The sequence below is a fragment of the Vulpes lagopus genome, chromosome 7 (assembly GCF_018345385.1).
Source record: "Vulpes lagopus strain Blue_001 chromosome 7, ASM1834538v1, whole genome shotgun sequence".
In the NCBI taxonomy this organism is placed as follows: domain Eukaryota; kingdom Metazoa; phylum Chordata; class Mammalia; order Carnivora; family Canidae; genus Vulpes; species Vulpes lagopus.
The window spans coordinates 2,460,343-2,488,016 of NC_054830.1; the positions used below are offsets into that span (position 1 = coordinate 2,460,343).

Below are 27,674 nucleotides of genomic sequence, written 5' to 3' on the forward strand. Positions count from 1 at the left end.
CCGGTGTCTCACTCGCTGCTGCTGGTGCTGCTGCTACCGCCTTGTGCACCCCGTCCTGGTCCTGCTGGTTCCACCTGGCACGGGACAGAGCCGCTGCACTCACGGGGGAGGAAAAGTTGGGGAACCCAGTGCGGAGGACAGAGCTCAAACCTCAGGTCCCCTCCCCACCCCATGCCAGGCGGGCACCCAAGCCCTGGCTCCTGCTGCCTGCCCAGAGGCCACCCCGCCTCCTAGACAGGTAAGTCCCTGGCCCTGCTCTACGACGCAGACGCAGACTGAGCTCCCCAGCACCGGTCCTGGGACCCCCGTCACCTCTTCTCTGCTGCCCCTGAAAGCAGGACACTCACACTCCCGTGTGGGCATTTGACAAAGTTTCTACGGGCTTCTCTGGCTGGAAGTTAGCGCCCCTGGCAACCTGCCCAGGACGCCAGAGCCAGAGACTTAAAAGGGTCATTGTGGACCTAGGTGGGGCCAGGGAGGCCGAGAAGGCAGGGGCTGGTCCCTGATCCCCCCACACTGGGGCGGGGAGGCCCGCGCAGGGAGGCAGCAGGCGAGGCAGCCTGGCTCCTGGTGGGTGTGTGGGCCTCCTAGAGCTTCCGAGGAGACTCCCCAGTTTCCAGGCAGCGGCCCCCACCTCCCCTACTGCTGGGACCCGCAGGACCCGGGGAGGGGTCTCGTGCTGGGCTTATCTCACGCATCTGGAGTCCCTCTCTGAGCAGCACCCGCCAATGGAGAAGCACAAGAAGGGGGTGGGGGTGGGCAAGGTGCTGGGGGTCCCTGGGGGCAGAGGAAGCCCAGAAACCGCAGAGGACGGGGTTGGGTGGCAAGAGGTTTCTTTTCTGGGTCGTTTGCTCCCAAAAGTGCAGGACAAAGAGAGCTTCCTGGCCAGCCAAGTGTCCGATTGCACCTCACGCCTCTTTGTCTGGGGCAGAGAGAGTCCCCCGGGGCCGGGGTGGGGGCACAGGCATACAGCTGGTCTGGAATTTGGGGTCACTCCCAGGGAGTGGAGAGCTTGCGAATCTGGAGTCTGTGGGGGGACAGATCTTGACTGTCGGATCCCACCTGCCTGGGGTTTTGGAGAGAAAATCCACGGAGTCTGGGAGATCTATGCCCCCGGCCGCTCAGCCTATCTAAACGTCAATTTTCCACTCTGTGAAATGGGTGCAATCCGAGTCAGTGCAGCCCAGGGCTGCGGAGGGCAGCAAAGGAGAGCGTGGGCAATAGATTCTCAGTCACGGGGGGAGTTGGGTGTAAACTGTCCCACCCAAAATCGGGACTCAGAGTGCCAAGCTTGCCGCAATGCCCCATCCACCTTCCTTAGACAGAAGTTGAACTCGGGCTCAGAGAGGGGCGGCCACTTGCCCAGGGCTGCACAGTAGAGAACGGATGCCAGGCAGATAGGGGAGTGGGGGGAGTCTGGGGGCTGCCCTTGCCTCCTACCTCCTTCCCCTCCCAAAACCAAACACTCCCGGCTCAGCATCTTGTAAAAGTCCTGCCTCTGCGGCTCAGTGTTTCCGCGTGGCCCTGAGTTCTGGCGAAAGTCCACTGAGGCCAGTTTGGGTTCCGGTTCTTCCTCCTCGGCCTGGCCTTGTGCCACAGAAGCAGTGTTTGCTCAGGGAGGAGCCTGACACCCTTTGGAATGGGCTGAGGTTAGCGAGAGACGCCACCGGGAGGAGGGGCCGCCCGGGGAGCGAGCTTGCACTTACTGAGCACCTACTACGTGCCGGGTGCCGTTCCGGGGCCTTGGGGATTCTGGGCAGGAAACCAGACCGACAAAGATCCCTGGTCTGGCGGGCTTGTATTCAGGTGGGTGAAGACATATGAGAAACAAGATGTATTATAAGGAAGTGAATCGTATCCGGGGTTAAAGACTGGTCAGTCCCATGGAGGGCAAGATGTGAAACAACAGGGACGGGAGTGAAGCAGGCAGAGAGGTATTTTACAAACCGCAGTAGAAAGATCGGGGTGGCCCTGCTGAGCGGGGGACATTTGAGGAGACAGAAAGGAAGTGAGGATTTGGGGCACAAGCATTCCAGGTACATGGCTCAGCCCGTGCAAAGGTCCTGGGGCAGGATTGGGCCCGGCATGTTGGAGGAACAGCGAGGAGGCCCGTGTGACCGGAGTGGAGTGGGAGAGGAGGAGAAGGAAGGAGGGGGGGACTGGGGGCAAGTCGTGCAGGGCCTAGGAGGCTGCATGTGTTGGTAGGACTCGGGCCTTTACCCCTAGGAGAGTGGGAGCCCCGGAGGGCTGTGGGCACAGGAGGGCGGAGGAAGGTCCCAGGGCTTGGCAACATGGGGGGACCCGGGGCACCACGGGGAGAGCCCTGTGCCACAGGAGGCGGTCAAGGCTCCAGTGGGGACAAATGGAGGTGATCTCACGGCATTCCCAAGGCTGGGGGGGGGGTCCCCACATGCCATCTGTGCCAAGGCCTCTCCGTCTGTCGAGATCCCTGGTGGTGCCTGTTACCAGCCTGGCCTCTGTGCCTGTACCCCAGGCCAGCTCCCCTCAACCGGCCCTCAGGGAAGCCCCCCCTAGGTCGCCAGTCCTTACCTGCTCTGTGGCCGGACCCGCCACACCCCGAGTCTGTCCTTCTGGGGTACATGGCACGGGTGTTCCTACTCTGATCAGAGTCTCGGGTGGCTCCCCAGGAGCTCTCTGGTCATCTCAGCTGTGGCCTAGGCACTCGGGGTGATACAGGGAGGCGCAGGGCTCACAGACCAGCAGGGACAGCAGATCCTCCAAAAGTAGCCCCGGAAATAAACGTGCAGTGAGCGAGCTGTGACCTTAGCTCACAGACATCAACAGGTCCTTAGCATTTGTGCGGTGACGGAGTATCGATCAATGTGAGGCTCTGGTGCGCCCTCCAAAACCTCCGGGGCTTCCTGTCGCCTCTGGACTATTTATTGTACAGCCCCTGGAAACTTTTTTTTTTAATTTTTAATTTTTTAAAAAAATTATTTCACAGCTCTTGTGACTTAGAGCTGACTGGTAGTGCGGCAAACTTGACTCTGGTCCATAGAAACGCAAACGAATTTTGCTCAACGGAGACTGTTGATTATTGCCCCGTGGTTAGTGTCTGGCTTATTGTTTATCTGTACATTCGTTGCCGTGTTCTTGATGTGTGTGTGCACGTGTGTGCACGTGTGTGTGCACCAGCACTCTGCCGTTCGGTTCATGGTGACCGTGGTGGGATGTTGATGTATTAGCTGTGACAACAAACCGCCGTCGTGGAAGACGTTAGTGCTGGGGGAGACCAGGTGAGGGTCATGTGGGGACTCTCTGAATTATAGCTGCAACTTTGCAGTCAAGTTTTTTTTTTTTTTTAAGATTTTATCTATTTATTAAGGAGAGACACAGAGAGACAGGTAGAGACACAGGCAGAGGGAGACGCAGGCTCCCTGCGGGGAGCCCGAGGCAGGACTCGATCGCGGGACCCTGGGGTCACGCCCTGAGCCAAAGGCAGACGCTCCACTGCTGAGCCACCTGGGAGTCCCCTTTTCTGTCAATTTTTAAATGATTCAAAGTAAAACGTTTGTTTGTTTCCAAGCTACATCTTGCAGGGCCTGCAGGCTGGGCCTTCGGGGTCACCCCCGCGGGCCGTCCTCCCACAGTGGCCACCAGGGGGCGCCTGCGAGCACCCAAACCAAGGCCCCCTCTGCCTACTGCCCTCCAGGGCTCCCACCTTCCAGCAGTAAAAGCCCAAGTCCTCCCCAGAGCCCCCAAGTACAGGACCTTCCTTGTTCCTCTTCCCGCCGTCCCCTCCTCCTCCTCTCTCCCCCTCGCCCACTCTGTTCCAGCCACACAGGCCTCCTGGCTGTTCCTCCAACACTCCAGCCCTGTCCTGCCCTGGGGCCTTTGCACAGGCCGTGCAGCTGCCTGGAACACCTAGATCTCCCCAGGGCTCCTCCCTCATCTCCTTTAGGTCTAATCGTTCGTCTGTTTAGACCCCTCTCACCTAGGTCACTCCTACTGGATTCAGTTGTTTTTTTTTTTTTTAAGATTTTATTTATTTATTCATGAGAGACACACAGAGAGAGAGAGAGGCAGAGACACAGGCAGAGGGAGAAGCAGGCTCCATGTAGGGAGCCCGAGGTGGGACTCGATCCTGGGACTCCGGGATCACGCCCTGAGTCAAAGGCAGACGCTCAACCACTGAGCCCCCTGGGTGCCCTCAGTTTTTGTTTCAAGGGCCATTCCTTGGGGAAGCCCTCCCTGAGCCCCCAGCCCCCGTACGTCCCCCGCTGATGCTCTCAGAGGTCTAGGTGGTCCCTTTTACTTGTGCTACGTGACGATTCGACTACTGTGTGCCTCTCTCAGGTCTGTCTCGTCAGTCCTGGGCACACAGTGGGTGTTCAGTAAGTGCAGATGACTGAGCCAGAGCCGGCCAGGCTGCACAGCTGCTCCAGGGCGTTCTTGGGTTCCAATGACACCGTCAGGCCACAGATACAGCCTCAGCCTCCTGCAGCCCCACAAAGCAGCCTTCACGGGGGAGGCCCCAAGCCAGTAGGTGACTCCTGACCCCCAGGCTTTCACCTCTCCTGTGGCCAGCACTCTGGAGGGGGGAGGGGGCCTCAGCCCCGCCCCCCACATTCTTGGGGTCTCAGTTTCTTCATAAGCACCAAGATCAGCGGAGCAAGATCATCCCAGGGGTCCTTCTGGGACCTGCCTTCCCCCACTCTCCCAGCCTGGTTGAATTTGGCACTGAAATTTCAGATGGGAAGTCGGTCCCTATGGCTCCTCTCTCTGTGCTTGGTGCATAGCAGGGACCTGACACATTTTTGTTGCGTTAATGACTGAATAAAAACAATGAATGGAGTCGATTGATGAAAAGCAGAATTTTATTTCCTTACAGTAATCGGGCTAGGGGTGGGGGGTGGCGGCTGCAATAGCAGGCTTAAGGCCAGTTCCTCCAGCCTGTGGGGCAGCACTGGCCGCACCCTTTTTCTTTTTCCTTTTTTTTTTTTTAATTTAAAAAATTTTAATGTACCCTTTTTCAAAACCCTGCATTTGGTGGGCTGCCTGGCCGGCTCAGTTGGTGGAACCCGGGACTCTCGATCTCGGGGTGGTGGGTTCAGGCCCCACGTTGGGTGTGGAGCTCACTTTATTTTTATTTTATTTTTTATTTTTTATTTTTTTTTATAAAATCTACAGACTTTATTATTTTTTTTAATTTTTATTTATTTATAATAGTCACATAGAGAGAGAGAGAGAGGCAGAGACACAGGCAGAGGGAGAAGCAGGCTCCATGCACCGGGAGCCTGATGTGGGATTCGATCCTGGGTCTCCAGGATCGCGCCCTGGGCCAAAGGCAGGCGCCAAACCGCTGCGCCACCCAGGGATCCCTATTTTTATTTTTTAATTTCTTTAAAGATTTTATTTATTCATTAGAGACACACAGAGAGAGGCAGAAACACAGGCAGAGGGAGAAGCAGGCTCCCTGCAGGGAGCCCTTTGCGGGACTCGGACTCGGGACTCGACCCCAGGACCTTGGGATCACGCCCTGAGCCAAAGGCAGATGCTCACCCACTGAGCCACCCAGGCGTCCCAATTAAAAAAACAAAAACCCCACAAACTCTGCCTTAGAGCACAGGGTCATCTGATGGGTACTAGGGAGCCACTGAGAATTCTTGAGCCTGAATAGGTGGGGGCAGGACATTGGGTGGTTGGAGGAAGACCATGCGTCTTGGGGTGGTTGCCCCCCTTCCGAGGCTGGTCCAGAGTGGGGTTCCTCTACTACATTAGTGCCATTAACATTCTCAGCCAGGTCATTCGTTGTGGGGAACAGTGCTGGGCGTTGGGGATGAGCAGCACCCCTGGGCTCCACCTACTTGGTGCCAGGCATCTCCAAGTGTCCCCCAGGGGCAAATTCCCCTATAGCGAGCCAGAAGCACTGTATGGAGCTAGGGGCGCGGGGTCAAACAGAGCCATACGGGGTGGGTATGGGGGTGGGAGGCAAATCCAGCTCTTGCTGGTGGCTCTTGCCACTCAGCCAGGCTGCCAACGAGTGGACACGTGGACATCCCGTGTACCCGGGGCGAAGCAAACGCTCAGTAGACGTGCACCAGGGGGCTCATTACCTACAAATTCAACCCATTTGTTCCCCCCATGATGGTGCTGAGGTCTGTAGTGGAGCGGGAGTTTAGGATGCTCCTCACCTACAGGCCTCTCCGGGTGCTCACGGCCGCAAACACCCACGTTCGTCCGCGTGTCAGTGGGGAGCTTATTTATGTTTTCCTATGACTCATTAAAACAAATACACAGCGACTTAAAAAGAAAAAAAAAGTTTGACCTTGTTCTACCTCAAGTTGTTCTGTGTGCCGCCTGCTGGTGGCCTGACAGCGGGGGGTGGGGGGGTGACTGCGAGACACGGAGCTTCCCCCGCAGCCCCGAGGTTTCACGCAGATCCTCAGAGGGGTTTCTGCAGAGACTGACTGTCTTGGGGACCTTTGGAGATGCGTGAGGGGCCCATTCCGGCCGCCTGGGCTCTAGGACTAGTGGGTTTTTTTTGGGGGGGAGGTACTGCAGTGAGGAGGGGTAAGAAGTCAACTCTGGGGGCCTCGAAAATGTTTATTACATCGTGTCTATTACAGCGATTATACCGTCCACGTGGTTCCCTTGGCAAACTCTTACCCAACCTTCAAAACCCCAATGCCGTGTTCCCTCTTCTAGGAAGCATTTCCTGACACACACACACACATGCACACACACACACCCCGTCTCCTTGTTTCTCTGCCTTTCTGTGCCGCAGCGTGGGGCTCCGTGGGGCTCCTCTCTGCCGGAGTTGCCTGCATGAGGCTGGGAAGGGGCCTCTGCCCAGATTTGCCTTCCGACCTTGGCGCGAGGTGGGGCACCCAAGAGCTGGGCCTCAGGGTGTGTGTGCATATTTATATTTACACGTAAAGGGGTGAGGAGCACGGGGTGTAGCCAGGGGCAGCTCCAGCCTCCCTCCCCCCGGGGGGTCCCTTCCTCCCTCCCCCCCAAGGAGGGGTCCTGCTGTGCTCTGCTCAGGGCCTTCCCAGATCTTACCTTCTAAGGCCCACGAGGAAGCCTGACCTTTGCTCCCAGGAGCCTGAAGAATGTTCTGGGCCAGGCCAGGCCCGCCCTACTCAGCTGGGGGCCCGGCGCCCTGCGGGGTGTGAGGACGGGGCTCTCCGGGTGCCAGGGGGGGCCCCAGCACCTTCAGGAGGTCTGTGCGGCTGACCTCCCTGGGCCTCAGTCTCCCCGTCTGTGTGATGGGGGTGAACCTCCCGCGGCCGGGGTGCCCCGCGAAGGCCCAGGCCTGTGTCCCCAGGTCCCCGGCCCTGCGCTTGCCCCCGCTGTCACAGGCGTCCCCACCCGGAGACGCGCGCGGGCCCGGGCGCCGAGCCACGGGCCCGTCCGGTCCGCCGCCCGCGCTCCTCCGGGTCTTCCCGGCAGCCGGGTCCCGCCGGCCTCCAGCCCCGACGGCGGGCGAGCGGCGCGGCGGGCTGGGAAACCCGGCCTGGATCGGCGGCCCGGAGCCTGGATCCCGCGCTTCGGGCGGAGGCGGCCCCGCGCGGCCCGGGGGCGGGGCGGGCGGGGCGGGCGGAGGAAGAGGGGCAGGTGCAGCGGCCGCGGCCGGGCCGGCGGGAGGAGGGCGAGGGCCGCCGCCGGGGCCGCCGCGAGCCTCCGCGGCCTCCTGCCTCGCCCCCAGGTGGGGCCCGACTGCCCGTCCAGGCCCCCGACGGGCACGGGCGCCGCAGAGCCCCGGGGTGGACCATGGCGGTGAGATTCCAGGCGAGTAGCCGCAAGGGCGGGCGGGGGAGGGGATCTAGCAGGAGTGGGGCCTGCGACCCGGACCCGGGACCCCAGACCACCCCGATGGCGGATGGGGAAACTGAGGCCCGGACGCAGGTGCAGGCGCGCGGCGAGGTCCCTGAAAGCTGCCTCTGGGGTCTTTCTCTGCCCCCAAGGTCCGCCTCCGTTACCTGGTGGATCTGGGTTCCAATTCTGACTTTTCTGTATGACTCTGGGCCAGTGAATCAAGGCTTCCCGGTACTTCTCCTATAAAAGTGATGATCTTCGCTTTAAAGAAGGTGCAGGGAGGATCCCAGGAGGAAAATGTGTCTTAAGCGCCCGGCACGCGTGGGGTGCCCCATAAAGATGTTTACGTCCTGCTCCTGGTGTTCGCCGGCTGAGCTTGAGCAACAGTGGAAAGGCTGCAGTGACTTCTCTTGTGGGCTGGAGTGGCGTCAGGGAAAGCCACGAGGCTGCTGGAGAGGGAAGCAGCATGTATGGGCGCCTGCTGTGTACAGGGGTGGCAGACTTAGGGGTCGAGAGCCCCTTTTCCACAGAAGCAAACATGCTGGAGGGAGGGGGTCTCCGTGTCTCTATTTGGGGTACCACACTGTCCAGGGATGGAGCTTGAACTGACTCTTCCACAATCGCGGTATTGGGTGGGAGATCGCGCCGGGGGTTGGGGGGGATGGGGGTAAACTGAGGCCATAGGGAAATGTGGCTCAGCCCAGACCACCCGGCCTGAGCCCTGAGGCCGGGCCCTTCTGGTTGCCACCAGCTTTCTTCCTGGCTGCTGGGGAAACAGCTTCCAGAATCCCCTCCCCGACTGGCCTATCTGTGGCCCCCCTGCCCGCCTCCCCAGCCTTTGTTCTGGAGGTGGGGGGAGGGGGAGAGAGGACTCCAGTCCCGGAGCCCAGGGCGTGGGGTTGTGTGCCTGGGTACCACCTGACCTGCCCCTCTGGGCGACTCCTCCTCTCCCCACTGTTTGTCAGTGGGTCGGAGCCCCCGCCCCAGCCTCAGGGCAGGGAGGAAGGCGCAGGCCCCGCCCCCTCAGCTCACCTGGATGGGTTACCTGCTGTGGGGTCTAGGAATTCCTGACACACCTGGCTGATTTCCTGACCAAATATACCTTTTATGTCACCACGTACCTGTTCCTCAAACTCAGTCTCCCTGCTGGTCCCGTGGGGACTACGCTGGGGTCCCAGGGCCGCCAGCCCTGCCCACCAGCAGGCCCCAGACTAGAGGGGTGTATGGGAGACAGTGGACAGGGACATCCCGAATTCTAGTAATTAGGGATGTGAGATGTGTGTCTGGGACCACTGAAGACTTATTTTCTGGAGGAAGAGACAGTGGCACTGGGGCTGTGAAGGATGAATAGGAGTTTGCCAGAGAGTGCAGCACCTGCTAAGGCGTGGGGCGGAGGCTGATCGCCAGGCCCAGGAGGTGCCAGTGGGCGTCACCAGAGTGTGCAAATAAATAGCCGGCCTCACCCAGCCTTCACAGCCCAAGAGGAAAGCCCAGAAACTTGCCAACCGGTGATTACACAGGGTACATTTAAGATGGTTCAGAGGCCGTGAATAAAGCGTAATAAAACAAAGAAGAGTGCTAGGGAGCCAGGGAGGCTTGGGTAGCCAAGGAGGGCTCCTGAGGAGGCAGCTTTTGAGCTGAGACCCCGAGTGGCAAGGGCTGGCTGTGCACAAATCCTGGGAGGGTGTGTTAGGGACAGGGGTCAGTCAGGGAAAGATGTGGAGGGGAACTAGGCTGACAGGGGCTGCGGGGTTAGCCCCCCCCCCCCCCCCCCCCCCGGTTTTCATCAAGGCCTCAGAGCAGTGGAGGCACCTATGAGAGGTGGGATGAGCCTTGGCCACCTGCACCTGTCCCCCTAGGGGCACTGGTACACTGGGGCTGTTTCTTTTTTTCTTTCTTTCTTTCTTTCTTTCTTTCTTTCTTTCTTTCTTTCTTTCTTTTTCTTTCTTTCAACTTTTCTATTTATTCATGAGAGACACAGAGAGAGAGGCAGAGGGAGAAGCAGGCTCCATGCAAGGAACCTGATGCAGACTCCATCCCAGGACCCCGGGATCACACCCTGAGCCAAAGGCAGACGCTCAACTGCTGAGCCACCCAAGCGACCCCCTGGGGCTGTTTCTTAAAATAAGGCCAGGAAATCAAAATTCTGGAGGGCATTTCATGATACAAAGTGTAAAATCAAACCAAGTGAAAAAGATTCTTTTGGAAAATACGCTTCCAAAGAAAAAAATGAAATAAGCAGCAGGATGCCGTGGGTGAGGAGCAGGGGTGGGGGACGGGCCGCCCGTGTCCACCGTCTGCTGTGTGACCTCCCGTAACTTCTGGACCTCTCTGGGCCTTCCTTTGCTCTCCCTTGGTGTAGGAACAATATTGGTGCCGCGGCCTAAGGCCCCTCCGGGTTGAACGAGTGGGTGCGTGTAAAGCTCCGGTTGGCAGCCAGCACGGAGCAGGGTTTTCTCCTCCGTGCACAGGAGGAAGGTCGGCATCCTGCCCTCTAGGAACCAATGCCGGGTCCCTGGGAGGGACCTTTCGCGCGTGGGGCTCCCGCCTGGCCCCGGCTCCTCCGCTGAGAAGGACCAGGCAGCAGGAACCCGGGTTACCCATTTTACAGGCAGGGAAACTGAGGCCGGAGGAGGCATGGGGCAGCCAGCAGAGGGGTTTGAGTCTGGGTGGTGAGGGCTGCCCTGGGCTCCCTGGTAACCGCAGCCCGGTGCCCGCGAGGCCCCGCCCTTGGCTTTGTTCCTCTCCCCTCCACCCCCTCCCCTCCCTGGGAGCCAGGAATGCTGCTCTCCTGGGAACCGTTAAGAAAAGGCCCTGGAGCCGCCAGCGGGGGTTCCTCTGCGGAGGGCATCACCCACTTGCTGTGCCAGGCTGGGGAGGGCCTCCCCCCTGCCCCCTCGCCCGGGAAATAGGGCCCCCCAGTGTGTGTGGGGGGTGAGCTCCTCCTCCGCCTTCCCTCTGGCAGGTGTCCTGCAGTGTGGACTTCCTGGCTAGAGTCTAGAGTCTAGAGCACGAGCACGGGCCTGAAAATAATCTGGTATTTCCACATTCCCCAGCCGCGACCTCAGTCAGCTCTGTTTTCTTGGCAGGTGACTTTGCCTCTCTGGGTCTTGCGGCCCTGTCTGTGCGGTGGGGGGGGGGGGGATAAGAAAATCTCCTTCAATGAGTGCATTAAATGAGATAGTACGTGGAAAGGGCTCCACTGCGAACGAGACGAACAAAAATCTCTGTCCCAAAAAAAAAAAAAAAAAAAATCTCTGTCCCTCTGGATCTGATTTTTCTTCCTTCCTTTTTTCTTTTCTTTTTTTCTTTTTTTTAAGATTTTATTTATTTATTCATGAGAGACACAGGCAGAGGGAGGAGCAGGCCCCCTGCAGGGAGCCCGATTCAGGACTCCATCCCAGTACCCCAGGATCACGCCCTGAGCCCAAGGCAGACGCTCAGCCGCTGAGCCACCCCAGGTGCCCCCTGATCTGATTTTCTAGAGAGGGGAGATGGACAGACCCCCCAAAATATCCAGAGGACGTCAAGGGGTCAGAAGTTGTGTGCATTAGGGCACTGTGTTGGGGCAGGGGGTTGGGGTGGTCTGTTGTATGGCAGGCGGCCTCGCTGCAGGTGGGGAGGCTGCGCAGATAAGATAACAAGTGAGTCACCAAGAGCAGGGGTGAGGGGAGGAGCCTGGTGGAAATCTGGGGGAAGAGGGTTTCTGGCAGAAGGAACAGCACATGCAAAGGCCCCAGGTGTTGGAGGGACCCTGAGGAGCCCCAGGGTGGCTGGAGCTGAGTGTGCTCCCTCTGCGCAGCAGGCCTGGCTTGAGCCCCCAGGCACGGGGGCCCCCCACCCCCACCCCCGGGCTTAATCCCCCTCCCCCCAGCCGTTTGTCTTTTCTCTGCTGATACCTGTGTGGTTTACTTAAACCAGGGTCTCAGCTTTGGCATTTGGACATTTGGGCCTGGACTGTTCTTTGTGGGGGCTTGAGCAGCATCCTGCCCCCCCCCCCGGGTGCCAGCAGCACTCCGGGTTGTGATGACCACGGATGCCTCCAGACGTTGCCAAGTGTACCTGGGGGTGGGGGGCAGAATGGTTCCCGGCTGAGATCCCCACCTTGACTTAAACCCACTTTGCAGATGAAAAAGCTGAGGTCTCCAGAGAGGTGGCAACCTGCCCGTGGGCTTGGGACCATGGGGGTGCCAGAGCCAGTCCCCCACCCGGGGCAGGGGAGGCCCCTGAGTGCCCCAGGGAACCTGCCACGGCCTCACGCCCGCCCTCCGTTCCCTCCCGCAGGTGCTGGACATGGAGGAGCTGACCATTTGGGAACAGCACACGGCCACGCTCTGCAGGGTGAGGCCTCCCTCCCCCCGAATGGGTGTCAACGAGACTGTCACCTGGATCCCGGGCTGCTCAGCGGGAGGGGAGAAGCTATGTGCCCATGGGAAGTAAAAGCTCATCGTCTACCTCATCCTCTCTTAGGACCCCCGGCGAGGCTTTGGCATTGCGATCTCTGGTGGCCGGGACCGGGCCAGTGGGTCCGTGGTCGTGTCCGATGTGGTGCCGGGGGGACCCGCGGATGGCAGACTGCAGTGAGTATCAAGGTGGTGGGGGGGTGCCGGCCACAGGAGGGACCCCGTGTGCGCCAGTGCTGGGAGTCAGGAAAGTGCCGGGTGCCTTCCAGCACTGTCGACACAGGGCTTGGAGCTTGGCCGCATGGCCCTCACTGTCCCCAGGGCACTTCCCAGTCCTTCCTGGTTGGTCTCGGGGTCATAGTGGCCCCACGGCATTCCTGGAATGAGAAGTCCTGGAACCCTGTCTTGGCTGGAGGGAGGGAGACCCAGGGTTCTGAGCCCCGGGGGGCAGTAGGGCTTCTGGGAGTTACGTTGGGGGAAATGGTTCTGGGACCTGAGTGGCTGCCGGGTGACACGGCTCAGCCCCGGCACAGCTTCAGAGAGATTTTGAAACACAGGGAACGAGGGGAACAGCAGGAAGAGGGCATTGACAGAAGAAATGGGGGTGAGGAGAGACCTGTTATAGCCACAGCCTCCGTTCTGTGGTTGTGTTTTATTATTATAGTAGCATCCACGACTGGCCCCCGTTTTACAGATGAGGAAACCGAGGCCCAGAAGAATTGATGTCTTTGTGAGACATGGGACAGTGAATTAGAACCAGGCCTTTGTGGACCTGGGAGTGATGGCCCCGAAGTGGGGCACTGGGGCAGGTGCCGGGGGCACCAGGGACGGGGGCCTCCTCCCTGAGACCCAGCCTCCTCCCTCAGGACAGGCGACCACGTCGTCATGGTGAATGGGGTCTCCATGGAGAGTGTCACCTCCACCTTCGCCATCCAGATACTCAAGACCTGCACGAAGTTGGCCAACATTGTGAGTGGGGTCAGGTGGGAGGGGAGCCCCTGGCACAGTGGCACCGCTGCACCCCGCTGAGCCCCCCCATCCTGCAGGCCACGGGCAGAACGAGTGTGAGCTTGTCCCCATTTCACAGCTTGGATGTTGAGGCCCAGAGAGGGGCTGGGGTCCCCCAGGAGCACCCAGGGGACAGGGTGGAGCCCTGAGCTGACCCTCCCCTCGCTCCCCTGACAGACGGTGAAGCGTCCCCGGAAAATCCAGCTGCCTGCCACCAAGGCTGGCGCCTCCGGCCGGGGACACCGGGGCTCGGAGGAGGAGGCCGACTGCGGCCAGGGCTATGACGGCGACACGTCCAGTGGCTCTGGCCGCTCCTGGGACGAGCGCTCCCGCCGGGCGAGGACGGGCCGCCGGAGCCAGGCTGGCAGCCGTGGGCGCAGGAGCCCGGGCGGGAACTCGGAGGCCAACGGGCTGGCGCTGGTGTCCGGCTTCAAGCGGCTGCCGCGCCAGGACGTGCACATGAGGCCCGTGAAGTCCGTGTTGGTGCGGAGGACGGAGAGCGAAGGTGAGCCGGGCGGCCGGGGCGTGGTGCTGGCCGTGGGGTCAGAGCTCCCGCCGAGGGGCCCCCCGGTCACCGCCCGACACCCTGTCCCGCGTGGCGTGCGTGGGCGCGGCAGGATAAAGCCCCCAGGGACGTCCCCATCCTGGTCCCTGGGACCCAGGACGTTGCCTCCCATGACGAGGGGATCTTGCAGAGGGCAAGTCAAGGCCCCTGAGGTGGGGGTGACCCTGGGTTCCGGGGGGGCCTCTGAAGAGGGAGGCAGATGGGGGGAGCCCCAGAGACGGGCAGACCCCGCGCTGCTGGCGGTGAGGACGGAGAAGGGGCCGCGGGCCGGGGAGGGGGCACCTCTGGACGGGACAAGGCCGGAGCTGGGCCTTCCTGGGGCCCCGGGGGGGTGGTGACCAGCCCTGCCCGCCCCTGGGTTTTAGGACTTCTGACCCCAGAACTGAGATTACAAAGTAGCATTGCTTTAAAGCCGCTGAATCCGTGGCAATGGTGAGCAACCCCAGGAAACTGAGGCCCAGGGACGCCGATAGAGTCACGAACCTGGAATTCTCTTCGTGACACAAACAACGGGGATGTGACCTCTGACCCCACCTCCATTCAGTGGCAGCACTGTGACCTTTGAATTCTAAATGTCATGTGACAAGTGGCACCGGGGCCCCTGTCCCCACCTTGCAATTCAGTAACAAGAGTCACGTCCTGAAAACAGGAGGCGATGTCATTAAGGGTCTCCGTGGGGTCACGCTGGAGCCCCTGCGGTGACCAGCAGGGCGCTGGGAGCCAGGGGCAGGGGCCAGGGCTCTCTGTTCCGTCCCAGGCCTCCCCCAACCCCTCCGGTGGCGGCCCCGGAGGGCGGGAAGGCCGACGACAGGTGAGAAGTCTGAGCTTGAGAGGAGCCCGCAGCCCAGACCCCAGGCCCCGCCTCAGTTTCCCTGCTCGCCCCCACAGAGTTCGGGGTCACCCTGGGCAGTCAGATCTTCATCAAGCACATCACCGACTCGGGCCTGGCCGCCAGGAATCGCGGTTTGCAGGAAGGAGACCTCATCCTACAGGTGTCCCCAGGCTTCCTGTCGGGGGCGGGACAGGGAGACTGGGAGGCTGGAGGTGTGACCCTGCCACCCGGCGGGCAGGGCTGGCTGCAACCTGCTGCCTTCCGCGCTGTTGCCTGTTTCCCAGGGAGCCCCTGCCCCCGGCCTCTGCCCAAACGCGGCCAGTAGCCCCCCCGCTGCCGAATCACACGGGGGGCGCCGGCCCAAGGGGGTCGGGGCCCACAGTCCAGAGGCCAGGCTTAGAGGAGCGGCTCTGCCGTGCAGTGGGTTTCTTTCCAGACTCCTCTCCTGAAAATCTGTTTCTAGCCATTCCTAATTTTTTATTTTTTAAATTTTATTCTTTTTAAATATTTTATTTATTCATGGGAGACGCAGAGAGGGGCAGAGACACAGGCAGAGGGAGAAGCAGGCTCCCTGTGGGGAACCCGATGAGGGACTCGATCCCAGGCCCCGGGGTCACGCCCTGGGCTGAAGGCAGATGCCCAACCACCGAGCCACCTGGGTGCCCCCCAAACGAAGTTTCTAAGCCACGTCTAAGTGTCTGATTCCAGGACCTCCCACAGATTGGCTGTCTACCCCCGCCCCCTAGTTAGACTTGTTTCTAATGTTTGTTCCTGGTGTTTCCTGGGAAACTCCCCTTGGAGGGAATCAACCTGCTTCTAATTTTCCCCTGGCACCTACCCCGCCCCTCAGAAAACTGGCCGATTCTGGGTCTTGTGGGAGTCACTTCTGGGCGTGTCTCCTCCGAGCAGGAGGAAGCCAATTCTATTATTTCCTCTTGAGAACGTCTGTTTTTATGAATTCCTGGGGACTGTGTGTTTCTAGTCCCCCCACCCCACCCTGCAAGCTGTTTCTAGTATCCACCCCCCACCGCCCCATCTGGCGTGGACTCACGTCCTGTCTTCCTTCCCGGCCCCTTCTAGATCAATGGTGTGTCCAGCGAGAATCTGTCCCTGAGCGACACCCGGCGCCTGATTGAGAAGTCCGAGGGGAAGCTGACGCTGCTGGTGCTCAGGGACCGAGGGCAGTTCCTGGTGAACATCCCGCCGGCCGTCAGTGACAGCGACAGCGACAGCTCCTTCCTGGACGGTGAGGGGCCCCCGGGCAGGTTGAATGGAGAAAGGCCAGGGGAGGCTGAGAGGCTCAGCGAGGCATAGAAACGTGCCCGAGGCCTGCACAGTAAGCCGGGCTGGAGGCTGTGGCCGAGCCTGACTCCGTCCGGGCTCCTTTGCTTCGAGGAGCCTTGATGTTCCTCCCTGTGAAATGGGTCCGGCCTGGCAGGTGTGGGCCGGAGGCCTGAGGGGACGTGCTCTCCCCCGCAGACATCTCGGCCCTGGGCTCAGAGGTGTCTCAGGCGCTGCCGTCCCATGTCCCACCGCCACCCCCGCATGCGCAGCGGAGTCTGGACTCCGGCGGAACCGACTCCCCCAGGTACGTACCCCCGACGGCCAGAGCGCTGGAGCAGGAGGGGATCGTGGGCACGTCTTTTCCAGCTGGTGGCCTGCCTGGAAGAGGCTTCCCCCTCCCACCCGTAGTCCTCCCGGCCCCCAGGACGGGGCTCTGCATGCTTGGTATGGGGCAGGGCAGGGGGGGACCTGGTATCGATCGCCTGAAAGCAGAAGGAACTGAATTTTACAACACATCCCCGGAGACGTCAAAACACAAAGGGCCCCTTTTTAGGGCTTTTCTCTTGGGGGCACAGTGGCCGTGGATGTGTGTGGGGGATTGGAGGCTGCTTGTTCACTGTGGTGACGTTCGCAGGCGGGGACAGGTGGCAGTGACCTTGCACTGGTGTCCCGTGGCGGCTGTAACAAAGTGCCACAAACCTGGTGGCTTAGGATGGAGAAGGGTGTGGGCTCCAGGGTCCCAGATGAGGGTGAGGACAGGGCCACATTCCCCTGGAGGGCTGGGTGGGGACGGGGCTCTCCGAGCTTCTGGGAGCTTCTGGGAGCCTCCCCTGCAGTCCTGAGCCCATCGTGCCCACCTCCTCTCTGTCTGCACATCATCCTCTCCCCCGTACATGTCTGTCTCTCTGCCCCAATGTCCCCATTTTATAATCCCCCATGGGATCAGAGCCCACCCCGCTCCTACTCCTCGGACCTCCTATCCCCTGATTACACCCACAGTGACCCTATTTCCAAGTACCACCACGTTCAGAGATGCTGGGGCTTGAGAGCTGAGCCGATGAATTTTGAGGGGACACGGCTCAATGTCTAAAGTAACCTAAGTGCCCAACACGTGGGGATTCGACAGCAGGAACCGTCCTAGCTTCCCACACCTGTGAGGCAGGGGGTCGGTCTGTTACCCGTGGCTGTGGGGCAGGTTACCCTACAGCCCGGCAGCTCGGAACCCCGGTTAACCTTCTCAGGCCGCGTCTGAGAGCCTGGAGCCAGGGCGGCTTGGCGGGGGCCGTCGAGGGCTGGAGGATCTGGGAGTGGGTGATCCACTCCCGAGCTCACTCGTGGGGCGTTGGCAGGAGGAGACAGGTCCTTGCCTGGTGGACCACCCCTCTTGTGCTGCTGCTGTCCTGGGTGCCCTGGGAGCACCCAGGGCGGCATTTCTCCGAGGGTTTTGGGGGGGTGACTCTCGCATGACCTTACCGGGCACCCCGCTTGCGCAGGAGGAGGATCTGCGGGGCCCGTTTCTCTGATGTGGACCTGCTGGGGGGGGGTCGTATTTTCAAACCTCTTCCCCACCCCAAATCACCCAGCGCTGGGGTCTCGCATGGGAAGTGCTGACATGGGGGCTGATGGTTTCCTCCACGCGTGTTTATCGGAAAGCGTCGGGAAAGTCTGGAAAGTAGGTCCTGCGTGCTAAGCGCGGATGGGCTTTGCAGGTGACCTTCTGTCCCGTCTAAGTCGGCCAGCTCAGGCCGTGATGACAAATGCCGGGCGGAGGGGGGTTGTGGGCCTGCAGCCGCTGCTCCTCACGGCTCCGGAGCCTGCAAGGTCACGGCCGTGGCCCGCGCTGCCCCTGCTGGGGGCCCTTACCCCGCCGCCGACGGCTTCCCGCTGTGCCCTTGCCCCCTTTCCCAGGGGCCGCACCCTCATGACCGCACCCGACCCGTCACCTCCCAGACACCGCAGCTCCACAACCACAACCATCCCACTGGGGTTGGGGGGACGGGGACACACTCAGGCCAGAGGACCTGCTACCACTTCTCACTAATACTGAGATAATACATGTGACCGCCTGTCTCCAGCTCCGTCCCTCGGAGCCAGGGCTCCCGGTGGCCCTGACTCCGCTGTCCCCAGCGCTCTCTCGGAGGGAGCACGGGCCCCACGGCCTCACGGCTAGGGAGGGGGAGACACAGGCCTTGGACCCGGGTGCACGTGCACTAGAATCCCCCAGTCACCTCTCAGCGCGCACCCCCACTTCACCCAAGTACTGTCTCCCTCCAGGGAGAGCCCCCCCCTTCGGCGGGAAAATTCTCTGGATTCCAGAACCACCTCGGAACCCGGTGAGCAGACGGTGCGAGGGTGGTGACTCTGAGCATCCCCCTGGTTTTTCTGATCCCAGCCAGTGAGGTTGTGCCAGGCAGGGCGGGAAGGGCTGGCACGGGTCTCAGGGGTCAGCGGCAGCTCCCTGGGAAGGGCGGGGGGCCGGGTGACGGCGCCGAGGGGCAGGGATGCCGCAAGGCAGGGGTGCAGCGGCGGGAACAGCCCGTGTGCCCGGACACAGGCTGCTGTTCCCTTCCAGACGCCCCGAGGCACAGCAGCTATGACATCTACAGGGTGCCCAGCAGCCAGAGCGCAGAGGACCGTGGGTATGTCCCCTGGAGAGAAAGCCCACCCGCCCAGACCTGCACATCCCGGGGCCACCTCCCTGCCACGCTGTCCTGCCTCCTGGCACCAGTGTGTTGGTGGGGCCACCGTGCGGGGCTGGGGCCCGGAGCCGGTGCGGGGCTCCCCCAAGGACGCCCAGCACGCCCCCTGCACCCACTCGGGCTTGACCCCGCCCCTGCCTCCCCTCCAGGTACAGCCCCGACTCCAGGGTGGTCCGCTTCCCCAAGGGCACGACCATCGGGCTGCGGCTGGCCGGCGGCAACGACGTGGGCATCTTCGTGTCGGGGGTGCAGGAGGGCAGCCCGGCCGACGGGCAGGGCATCCAGGAGGGAGATCAGATTCTGCAGGTGACGTGGGGCTGGCGCCGGGTGTGCAGCCCCCGCCCACGCGTTCCCCCCCCCCCCCCCCCCCCCGTGCCTGCCCCTGCGGACAGGCGACACCCCGTGCAGACATTTGAACACTTTAACGTTTCTCTGCCTGCGTCATGACCCTGGTGGCTGGACCACAAGCTTACTGATTGGGGCACGACTTGTCCGGGTCATGACCTTGTCCTTGTCACATCCTGGTTATCAGTGTGCCTGACTGTGTCATCCAGGTCACGCCTTGTCCCATTCACGGCCATGTCATCAACATCATGATCTGGTCATTGGTGTCACGGCCACGCTCACCGTGTCCTGACTCTTGTCTGTGTCACGGCCTCGGCTACTCCCCCACGACCCCCGTGCGCCTCTCCAGTCCCTCTGTGCGCCACCACGCGGTGTCTATCGCGGCCTCATCCACGTCCTGCCTTCCCCATGCTCTTGCCTCCCTCCACACCTGTCCCCTCTTACAGTTGTTTCACATTCTCATCCCTGTCCCCACGCCCTCACTCCCATGTCCTGCTGTCCTCCTCCCGGGAAGGGGCTCTGCAGAGGCTGGGCTGGGGTGACCAACCAGGGGTCCCCCGGCGGCCGCGGCCCGTCTCACGCCCCCTTCCCGGCAGGTGAATGACGTGCCCTTCAGGAACCTGACCCGGGAGGAGGCTGTGCAGTTCTTGGTGGCGCTGCCGCCGGGCGAGGAAGTGGAGCTGGTGACGCAGCGGAAGCAGGACAGTGAGTGCGTGTGGCCGGGAGGGCCGGGTCTGGGCGGTGACCCCCGGGTGCTCACCAAGCCCCCCACTCCACAGTCTTCCGGAAAATGGTGCAGTCCCGCGTGGGCGACTCCTTCTACATCCGCACACACTTCGAGCTGGAGGCCAGCCCGCCGTCGGGCCTGGGCTTCACCCGCGGGGACGTCTTCCACGTGCTGGACACGCTGTGCCCCGGCCCCGGGCCGAGCCGCGCCCGCGGGACCCACTGGCTGGCCGTGCGCATGGGCCGCGACCTCCGGGAGCAGGAGCGCGGCATCATCCCCAACCAGAGCAGGTGCGCCCCCCGCCCACCCGGGGCCTCGGCTTCCCCGCCGGCGTCGGCTCGGCCCCGCAGCACAGTCACGGGTCCCCTGCCTTCTCCCCAGGGCCGAGCAGCTGGCCAGTCTGGAGGCCGCCCAGCGCGCCGTGGGGGCCGGGCCGGGTGCCTCCGTGGGCTCCAGCGCGAGGGCCGAGTTCTGGCGGCTGCGGGGCCTGCGGCGTGGAGCCAAGAAGTCCACCCAGCGGAGCCGCGAGGACCTGTCGGCTCTGACCAAGCAGGGCCACTACCCACCGTATGAACGCGTGGTGCTGCGAGAAGGTGGGTCCCCGGGCCTGGAGGGTGGGGGGCCCCACGGGGCATCATAAGATTGTCGGAGCTTCTGGACCCACGATCCATCCGCGTCCAGCCTTCAGAAGCTGCCATCCTTACCTCTCTCTGCTCAAAAATAACCCATTTTTTAGGGTGCGGGAGGAAACAGGGAAGGGCTTCTTTCCTTAAAATTCATTCCTATTTCCAGTTGACACATGCAAGCCACGTAGGTAATCTCGAAAAAGAAATGGTTAAAGATACGTTAAATAATTTATATCTAAACCATTATTTTAATAGATAATTCCGTTATGGTATTAGTGAGGTATTTCACATCTTTCTTTTGTGCGTGTGTATTGTCTTCGAATTCCGGCGTGTGTTTTGCACTCAGAGCAGCACGCCTTGGTTCAGAGGAGCCGCGTTGCGAGCGCTCCACGGCCACACGCTCCACGGCCACACGTGGCCAGCGCTTGCTGCAGACAGCACAGCGAGAGGGGGCGGTACTCGCAGTGGGTGCTGCTGGCGCCAAGCAGACGCCGTTTAAAATACAGGCGTGAAGTGAACGGGCCTTAGACCCCACCCTGCACACGCATGCTCACAGCAGCCAAAATGTGGAAACAGTCCAAATGCTCATCAGTAGATGAAGGGATATAATACAGCATGTCCCCCACGCGCGGGCATGTCCCCTGGCCACCGACAGGAGCCAGGCGCCCACATGTGCTGCCCCGGGGATGGACCCTGGGCCCACGATCCTCAAGGAGGGAACCAGACACAGGAGGCCCCACGGGGTGTGAGTCCACATATGTGACACGTCCAGGACGAGTTCCTGCACGGATGAGGAGGGGGCTCATGGGGGCTGGGACGGGGATGGGTTGGTGATGGCTGATGGGGACAAATTTCCTTATGGTGATGAGAATATTCTGAGACTTAGTGGTGGTGGCTGCACAGCTCTGTGAATGTACTAAATGCCACTGACCTGTACATCTTTTACTGTACATACAGTAAAATACTAATTTCATGTCATGTATGTTTCAAAACATACATATTTTACAAAGATTTTTTAAAAGATTTTTATTTTATTTATTTGTTCATGAGAGACACACACAGAGAGAGGCAGAGACACAGGCAGAGGGAGAAGCAGGCTCCATGCAGGGAGCCCGACATGGGACTTGATCCCGGGTCTCCAGGATCATGCCCTGGGCTGAAGGCGACGGCGCTAAACCGCTGAGCCATCTGGGCTGCCCTCAAAACCTTAATTTTAAAAAGTCACAAATCTTAACTAAAAAAGTTAATCCAATCTTTAGAAATACAGACAGAAGCAGCACATAGATCATAGACCCTTCCTCTGGTGGGGAGACAGCCCCGTCGGGATTGCAGGAAGGAAAGCGAACCCTGGCCCACGGCCTTGGGGGGAGAGAGAATTACAGCAGATGCAGAGGCCTTTAGAAAAAAAAAATAACAACCTGCCGATGGGAATGGGCTGAGTTGATGCTCCAAGGTCTGGGAGAGGAGAAAGATTTATGTTGTATTTTTGTGAGAAAGACTTCAGAGGCCAAAAACTTAATTTTGACCAAAGAATGTTTAGAAATCAAGGTATGGAGCTCTTGAGAGAGAGGCCTGTAGTCCAGGGGCGCTGAACAAGAGCGGGGGCAGGGTATAGCCCAGCAGGGAGGCAGCATGGAAAGGGTGCCTGGGACTGTGTGCCAATAAAACTTTATTTATAAAGCAGGCAGGGGGCTGGATGTCGCCCCCCCAGCACCACCACCGAGTCCGCTAGGCTCAGCTGCTCCAGCTGGCCGCCCACCTCACCCCCGGGACAGCTGCAGACACAGACGAGATGCAGCCCAGGGCGGCCTCCCCCGTCTTTGTTTTTCTGTGCAACTGGGGTGCAGGGTGGCGCGCCCACACCTACCTGGGGAGGGCGGTGCAAGGGGCCAGGAGGTGAAGCAAGGCCGCTGTGCTCGCGCCCCATTGGCCAGGATGGAGTCACGTGGCCGTTGCCTGCAGGGGATGCTGGGAGATGTAGTCTTTGGCTGGGCGGCCGTGGGCAAGGCCGGATCTGGTGTCTTTGCTGCAAATGGGACCTGGACTGTTGCGGTTTCTATGCCCTTCAGCCAGCTTCAAGCGCCCGGTGGTGATCCTGGGGCCCGTGGCGGACATCGCTATGCAGAAGCTGACTGCCGAGATGCCTGACCAGTTCGAAATCGCAGGTAAGAAGACAGGTCCTAGCGCGGCCTTGTTGGCCGGGAGGGGGTTGGGGATCCTTTGACAACCATTTCTCTGCCGCGGGGGCGCCGAGGCAGGTTGGTGAGCTGGCTGCTGTTTGTGGAAGGGGCTAGAACAGCCCATGGGAAATGGGAGTCACAGCACCCTTCCGACGCCTGGGCCAGATGTCCTCAATCAGTCTGGATTGAGCCTCAGAATCCTTCTTAGCACAGTTCACCAGGTAGCCAGTGTGCTCCCCCCCTTCGTTTGTTGAAGAGATATTTATTGAGCCACAGACAGGGGCACTGAGCAAGACAGAAGTTCCCCGGGAGAGGTCCAAAATTCCCAATGAGCTAGAGTGGAGGGTCAGCAAATTAAAGCTCCTGGGCCAAACCTGGGTCCTCAACTTTTATACCGCCTGCTAAGAATGGAATTTACACATTTTAAAAATATTTATTTATATATATATGGAGAGAGAGAGTGTGCACGTGAGCATGAGAGCTGTGGCGGGGGCGGAGGGAGAGAGGGAGTCTCTGGCAGACTCCCCGCTGATCTCACAACCACAACCCCGAGATCATGACCGGAGCCAAAATCACAAGTCGGACACCTAACCCGCCGAGCCACCCAGGAGCCCTGCATTTACACATTTTAAGTGGCCGAAGAGAAGTTAGATTATTTTGTGACACGTGACAGCGACAGGAAATTCAGATGTCGGCATCTACAAATAGTTTCATTGGGGTACAGCCATGCCCTTGGGTTTCAGATCCTCTGTGGCTGCCTCACAGCGGAGACAAGTTTGTGGGGAGCCGATGCGCTTAAATAGAGCAGCCGCCGAGCTCTTGGTCGGGAGCCCCCAGCGCAGGGTGGGGGGGCGTCTGCAGCCGGAGGGTCCCCCTGGCCGGGCCTTCGAGTGAGGCCGTTAGGAGGGCGCGTGTGAGCTGCAGGCAACGCCGCGGGCCCAGGGGATCAGTGCCCTAAATCCGTTCCTGCTCTGCAGGGTGGGGTGACCCCCGGGCTGGCACCTTGCCCTCTCTGTCTCTCCCTCGGGGGCCGTTGTACTCGGGAGGACGGGTGAGGGACCAGGGCAGGTGCGCGCGGCACAGCAGCTCGTGGCCTGTGTCCCCAGGTGCCGGGGGGTGGGGTGGGGGAGCCTGCGTGAGCTGTGAGGCTCAGGAGGGGAGGCCCTCTGGCCCTTTGGGGCTCGGCAGCCTTCGGGAGGGCGACCTGGGAGGCCGGGTCTGTGGGACGCAGCCTGGTGGGAGGAAGAGGCTCCGGGGCGTGGTTCAGAGGGCGACGTGGGAGGCCAGGTCACACCCGAGAGGGGCCATCATGTAAAGCAAAACAGACAGATGGAGCAGGTGTCCAGAGGGTGTGGAGCAGGTGTGGCCCCAAGGTGACTGGGGCTGGAGGGGGCGGTGCTGGGGAAGACCGTTGGCAGCTCCCCGGAAACTTAAATACAGAGTCAGCATCTGACCCAGCGAGTCCGCGTCTGGGTCTATACCCAGGAGACGTGAAGGCCAGGCCGCAGCCTGGGACCCGCGCCCCTGAGCTCCCGGCAGCGCGTCCACCGCGGGCACACTGCAGTCACAACCCATTGACAGGGGAGCGGGGACACATGGTGAGGCCCGTCCACACCCGGGATATGACCCAGCCCCAGGAAGGAAGGGGCCTGACACCTGCCCCCACGTGGACGGACCCCGAGGACACCGGGCTCAGGGAGGGGACCCAGACCCAGAAGGACTCCTCCTGCAGGACCCCACTCCCAGGAGGTCCCCAGAGGAGGCCCGTGCACAGAGACAGAGAGGAGGTGGTGGGAGCCAGGGGTGGGGCGGGGGGGCGGGGGTCAGTGCTTCTTGGGGACAGGGTCTCCGTGTGGGGAGATGGAAGGTTCTGGAGATGGTGGTCGGGGAGGGTGTGTGCAGTGGGGTGAGTGTGCCCTGAGCTGTGCGCTTAGAGACGGTTACGATGCTTAATTTTATGTTGTACGTATTTTATAATAATTAAAAAAACACATAAGGCTGTTACCGCCCCTTCCTTCCCGGTGCCCCCAGGGCAGGCGTGCCTCCTGCTGCCTGGCTGTACTGGAGGGCTTCCTGGGGGAAGCCGCGCTCCACTCACGTCCTAGAGGGCAGATGGGGGGCAGGAGAGCCGCTTCCATCCGCAGGGTCTGAGCAAAGGCCTCCACAGAGCTGGGGTCACCTCCGCACACAGACTCCAGATCAGGCTCCTCCCCTGCCCCCCCGTTGGCTCAGCGACCGGGAGCCCGTGACCTTAGGTCCCTGAGGCCGAGTCCCATCTGCCTGCTGGGTCAGTGGCCGGGAAGGCCACGGTGGGCCCGGAGGCCGAGCGCAGCAGCCTTAGGATGGCCGTCAGGGCGATGGGAGCCCCGGCGGGCTGCGCAGCAGGAGGGGCAGGGGGCGGGGAGCTTGGGCGGCTGGGGGCGCCCCTTCTGAAGCTGCCGCCTCATCTCCCCGCCCGCACAGACAGCGTGTTGAGGACCGACAGCCCCTCCAAGATCATCAAGCTGGACACCGTGCGCGTGATCGCGGAGAAGGTAAGCAGGGCCTGGGGGGGGGGGGAGGGCGTTTCAAGGGCGGGAAACCAAGGCCCAGGCCTCCGACCCCTCTCGCCCCACCCCGCGTGGTGATGCGGGGGCCTGCGAGGGACACGGGGGTGGGGGGGGAGCCCTGGGCCGTCACGGACCCCGCCCCGCCCCCCGCGGGCTGCCTGCGGCGCGAGCCTGGGGTCCACCTGGCCCTTCACCTCCGTGTCTGATCGCCCCCTGCCTCACCTGCCGCACCTGCCGCACCTGCCGCACCTGCCTCACCTGTCTCACCTGGCCCGGGTCCTGCGGTCCGCCCCTCCCCTCCGCCCAGAACAAGCACGCGCTCTTGGACGTGACGCCGTCGGCGGTCGAGCGCCTCAACTACGTGCAGTACTACCCCATCGTGGTCTTCTGCGCCCCCGAGAGCCGGGCGGCCCTCAAGGCCCTGCGCCAGTGGCTGGCGCCCGCCTCCCGCCGCAGCGCGCGCCGCCTCTACGCGCAAGCCCAGAAGCTTCGGAAGCACAGCGAACACCTGTTCACGGGTCGGTGGGCGGGGCCCGGGGCGGGGCCGGCCGGGGCGGGGCCAATCCGGGAGGGGCGGGGCCGGACGGGGCGGGGCCAGGCCGGGAGGGGCGGGGCTGGCCGGGGCGGGGCCAGGCCGGGAGGGGCGGGGCTGGGCGGGGCCAATCCGCGGGGGCGGGGTCTCCCTGACGCCGCCCCCTCCGCGCAGCCACCATCCCCCTGCGCGGCACCAGTGACACCTGGTACGAGGAGCTCAAGGCCGTGGTCCGCGAGCAGCAGACCCGGCCCATCTGGACGGCGGAGGACCAGGTACGGGCGTGGGGGGGGGGGGTGTCCGCGGCCCAGATCTGGCCCGAGGTTCGGGTCTTGACCCGGCTGGGACCGAGGCCGAAGGCTGGTGTCCTGGGTCTGGGGCTTGGGGGTGGGCGTCTTGGCTCAGCGCCCCCTTCGCCCCCAGCTGGACAACTCGTCCGAGGACAACCTGGAGCTCCCTCACCGCGGCCTGGCCGACAGCTCGGCGGATCTGAGCTGCGACAGCCGGGTCAACAGCGACTACGAGACGGACGGCGAGGGCTACACGGACGGCGAGGGCTACACGGACGTGGACGAGGGGCCGCCGGCGCCCGCTCTGGCCCGGTCCTCGGAGCCCGTGCTGGAGGAGCCCCGGAGCCCGCGGCATCAGGGGAGAGCCTCGGGTGCCCGAGGAGCCCAGGTGAGCGGGCAGGGTGGGCGTGCAGGGGTCCTGGGGTGAGGCCGAGACACACGGGGGAAGGGGGTCCTCTCCAGGAAGGCGGCGAACAGGGGCGTCTCTGCTCAGACCCGTGTCTCCCACCCAGACCCAGGGTGTGGGAACCGTGAGTCCCTGAACGACTTAAAACCAGTGCTTTAACCTCATCAGTGCGTCCTAACCTGGGAAAACCAGTGCTTTAACCTCATCAGTGCGTCCTAACCTGGGTACAACGGACTAGATAGATCTTGAGGCTCCAAGCGGTTGTTTGAACCCAACGCACTTACCCAAGTCCCAGCCCGCACGACCTGGGTGTTGACCAGTGACAAGGATTTATATGCAATTTATTCTGTGAGGCTGCCTCAGCCCCCGCAGTGCCTTTCTAGAAGTTCGACAAAGGCGCCCCTTCCTCCAGGCCCTCTCTGGTGAGATGTGAAAATGGACGCATCTAGGAAATGCTCCCTGGAGTTGTGCAGTACCCGACCTGCTCAGCTGTCCGTGGCAGCCTGCTTGTGGGGCAGGCACTATCCTTTGCATACCTGGACTTACCCACCCCCCGGCCCAGTGTCTCTTCTCACTAAGAGTTGGAGGAGCTGCAGACCTGAGTGGGGCGAGGAGGGAGTCTGTGGGCAGTGGAGCCTGGGCCCAGGTGGGGAGCTGGACAGGGTGGGGAGGTGCTGACCTCCTTTCTCCCCTCCCCCCAGGTGGACAGGCACCCCCACCACAGCCAGGGGCGACAGGACAGCATGCGGTAAGAGCCCCCGCACTCCACATTGGAGTCCCTCAGCCCTCTTCCTGGGACTCAGGCTCCAGGGGTCAAGGGACCTTGAACCCAGCTATGCCTTCACGTGCTCCCAGCCCTGTTGGGCGGGATGAAGGCGGAGAGGCTGATCCCACCCCACGCAGTCAGGGCCAAGGAAGTAGGAGCCTGCTTCCTGGGAGGACTGGAAAGCTTGGGAGAGGACAGGACACGAGCTGGGGCTTTGAAGGATGTGTAGGAGTTCGTTAAGGAGGCCTGACACACACACGCACACCCACCCCCGCCATGTGCAGCCCCACTTGTCTCTGTGCACACCCACTGTGTCTGGCAGAGAGCCGGCCTAAGGTAAGGGCAGTTCCAGCCTCCCCACGTGGGCTTACAGCCTCCCCTCTATTTCCTGATCCCCAGGACGTACGGGCAGGAAGCCTTGAAGAAGAAGTTTACACGAGCTCGAGATGTGGAGTCCTCCGATGAGGACGGCTATGACTGGGGCCCGGCCACTGACCTGTGACCCCTCCCAGGTCCCCTGGGGCTGGACCCAGTTTCCCACTCAGAACCCAGAACCCAAAAAAAAAAAAAAGAACCCAGAACCCCGCGTCCTTCTGCCAGTCATTAATAAATAAGAGTATTTTCACAACACTGCTTTCTGGAGACTTCTGAGCAGGACACGGCACGAGAGTCGGTCCTGT

General features: G+C 61.6%; 1 protein-coding gene across 3 annotated transcripts; it reads left to right on the forward strand.

Moving 5' to 3' along the window:
- The first annotated feature begins 25 nt into the window (after positions 1 to 25).
- TJP3 (tight junction protein 3) lies at positions 26 to 27,622 on the forward strand. 3 transcript variants are annotated; one of them, XM_041762906.1, is made up of 21 exons: positions 26 to 238; positions 12,067 to 12,123; positions 12,253 to 12,362; positions 13,052 to 13,154; positions 13,371 to 13,698; positions 14,647 to 14,750; positions 15,671 to 15,836; positions 16,070 to 16,178; positions 18,149 to 18,207; positions 18,447 to 18,513; positions 18,723 to 18,879; positions 19,515 to 19,623; positions 19,698 to 19,935; positions 20,027 to 20,238; positions 22,341 to 22,436; positions 24,915 to 24,985; positions 25,308 to 25,518; positions 25,707 to 25,807; positions 25,956 to 26,210; positions 26,930 to 26,976; positions 27,394 to 27,622. In XM_041762906.1, the coding sequence occupies exons 2-21, from the start codon at positions 12,076 to 12,078 to the stop codon at positions 27,494 to 27,496; spliced, it is 2,694 nt and encodes an 897-aa protein (XP_041618840.1). In that variant the 5' UTR covers positions 26 to 238; positions 12,067 to 12,075; the 3' UTR covers positions 27,497 to 27,622. The 3 variants fall into 3 exon arrangements, with proteins under 3 accessions (XP_041618840.1, XP_041618841.1, XP_041618839.1); XM_041762907.1 differs by lacking the exon at positions 26 to 238 and adding an exon at positions 1,670 to 1,806; XM_041762905.1 differs by lacking the exon at positions 26 to 238 and adding an exon at positions 7,587 to 7,755.
- Positions 27,623 to 27,674: the final 52 nt, after the last annotated feature.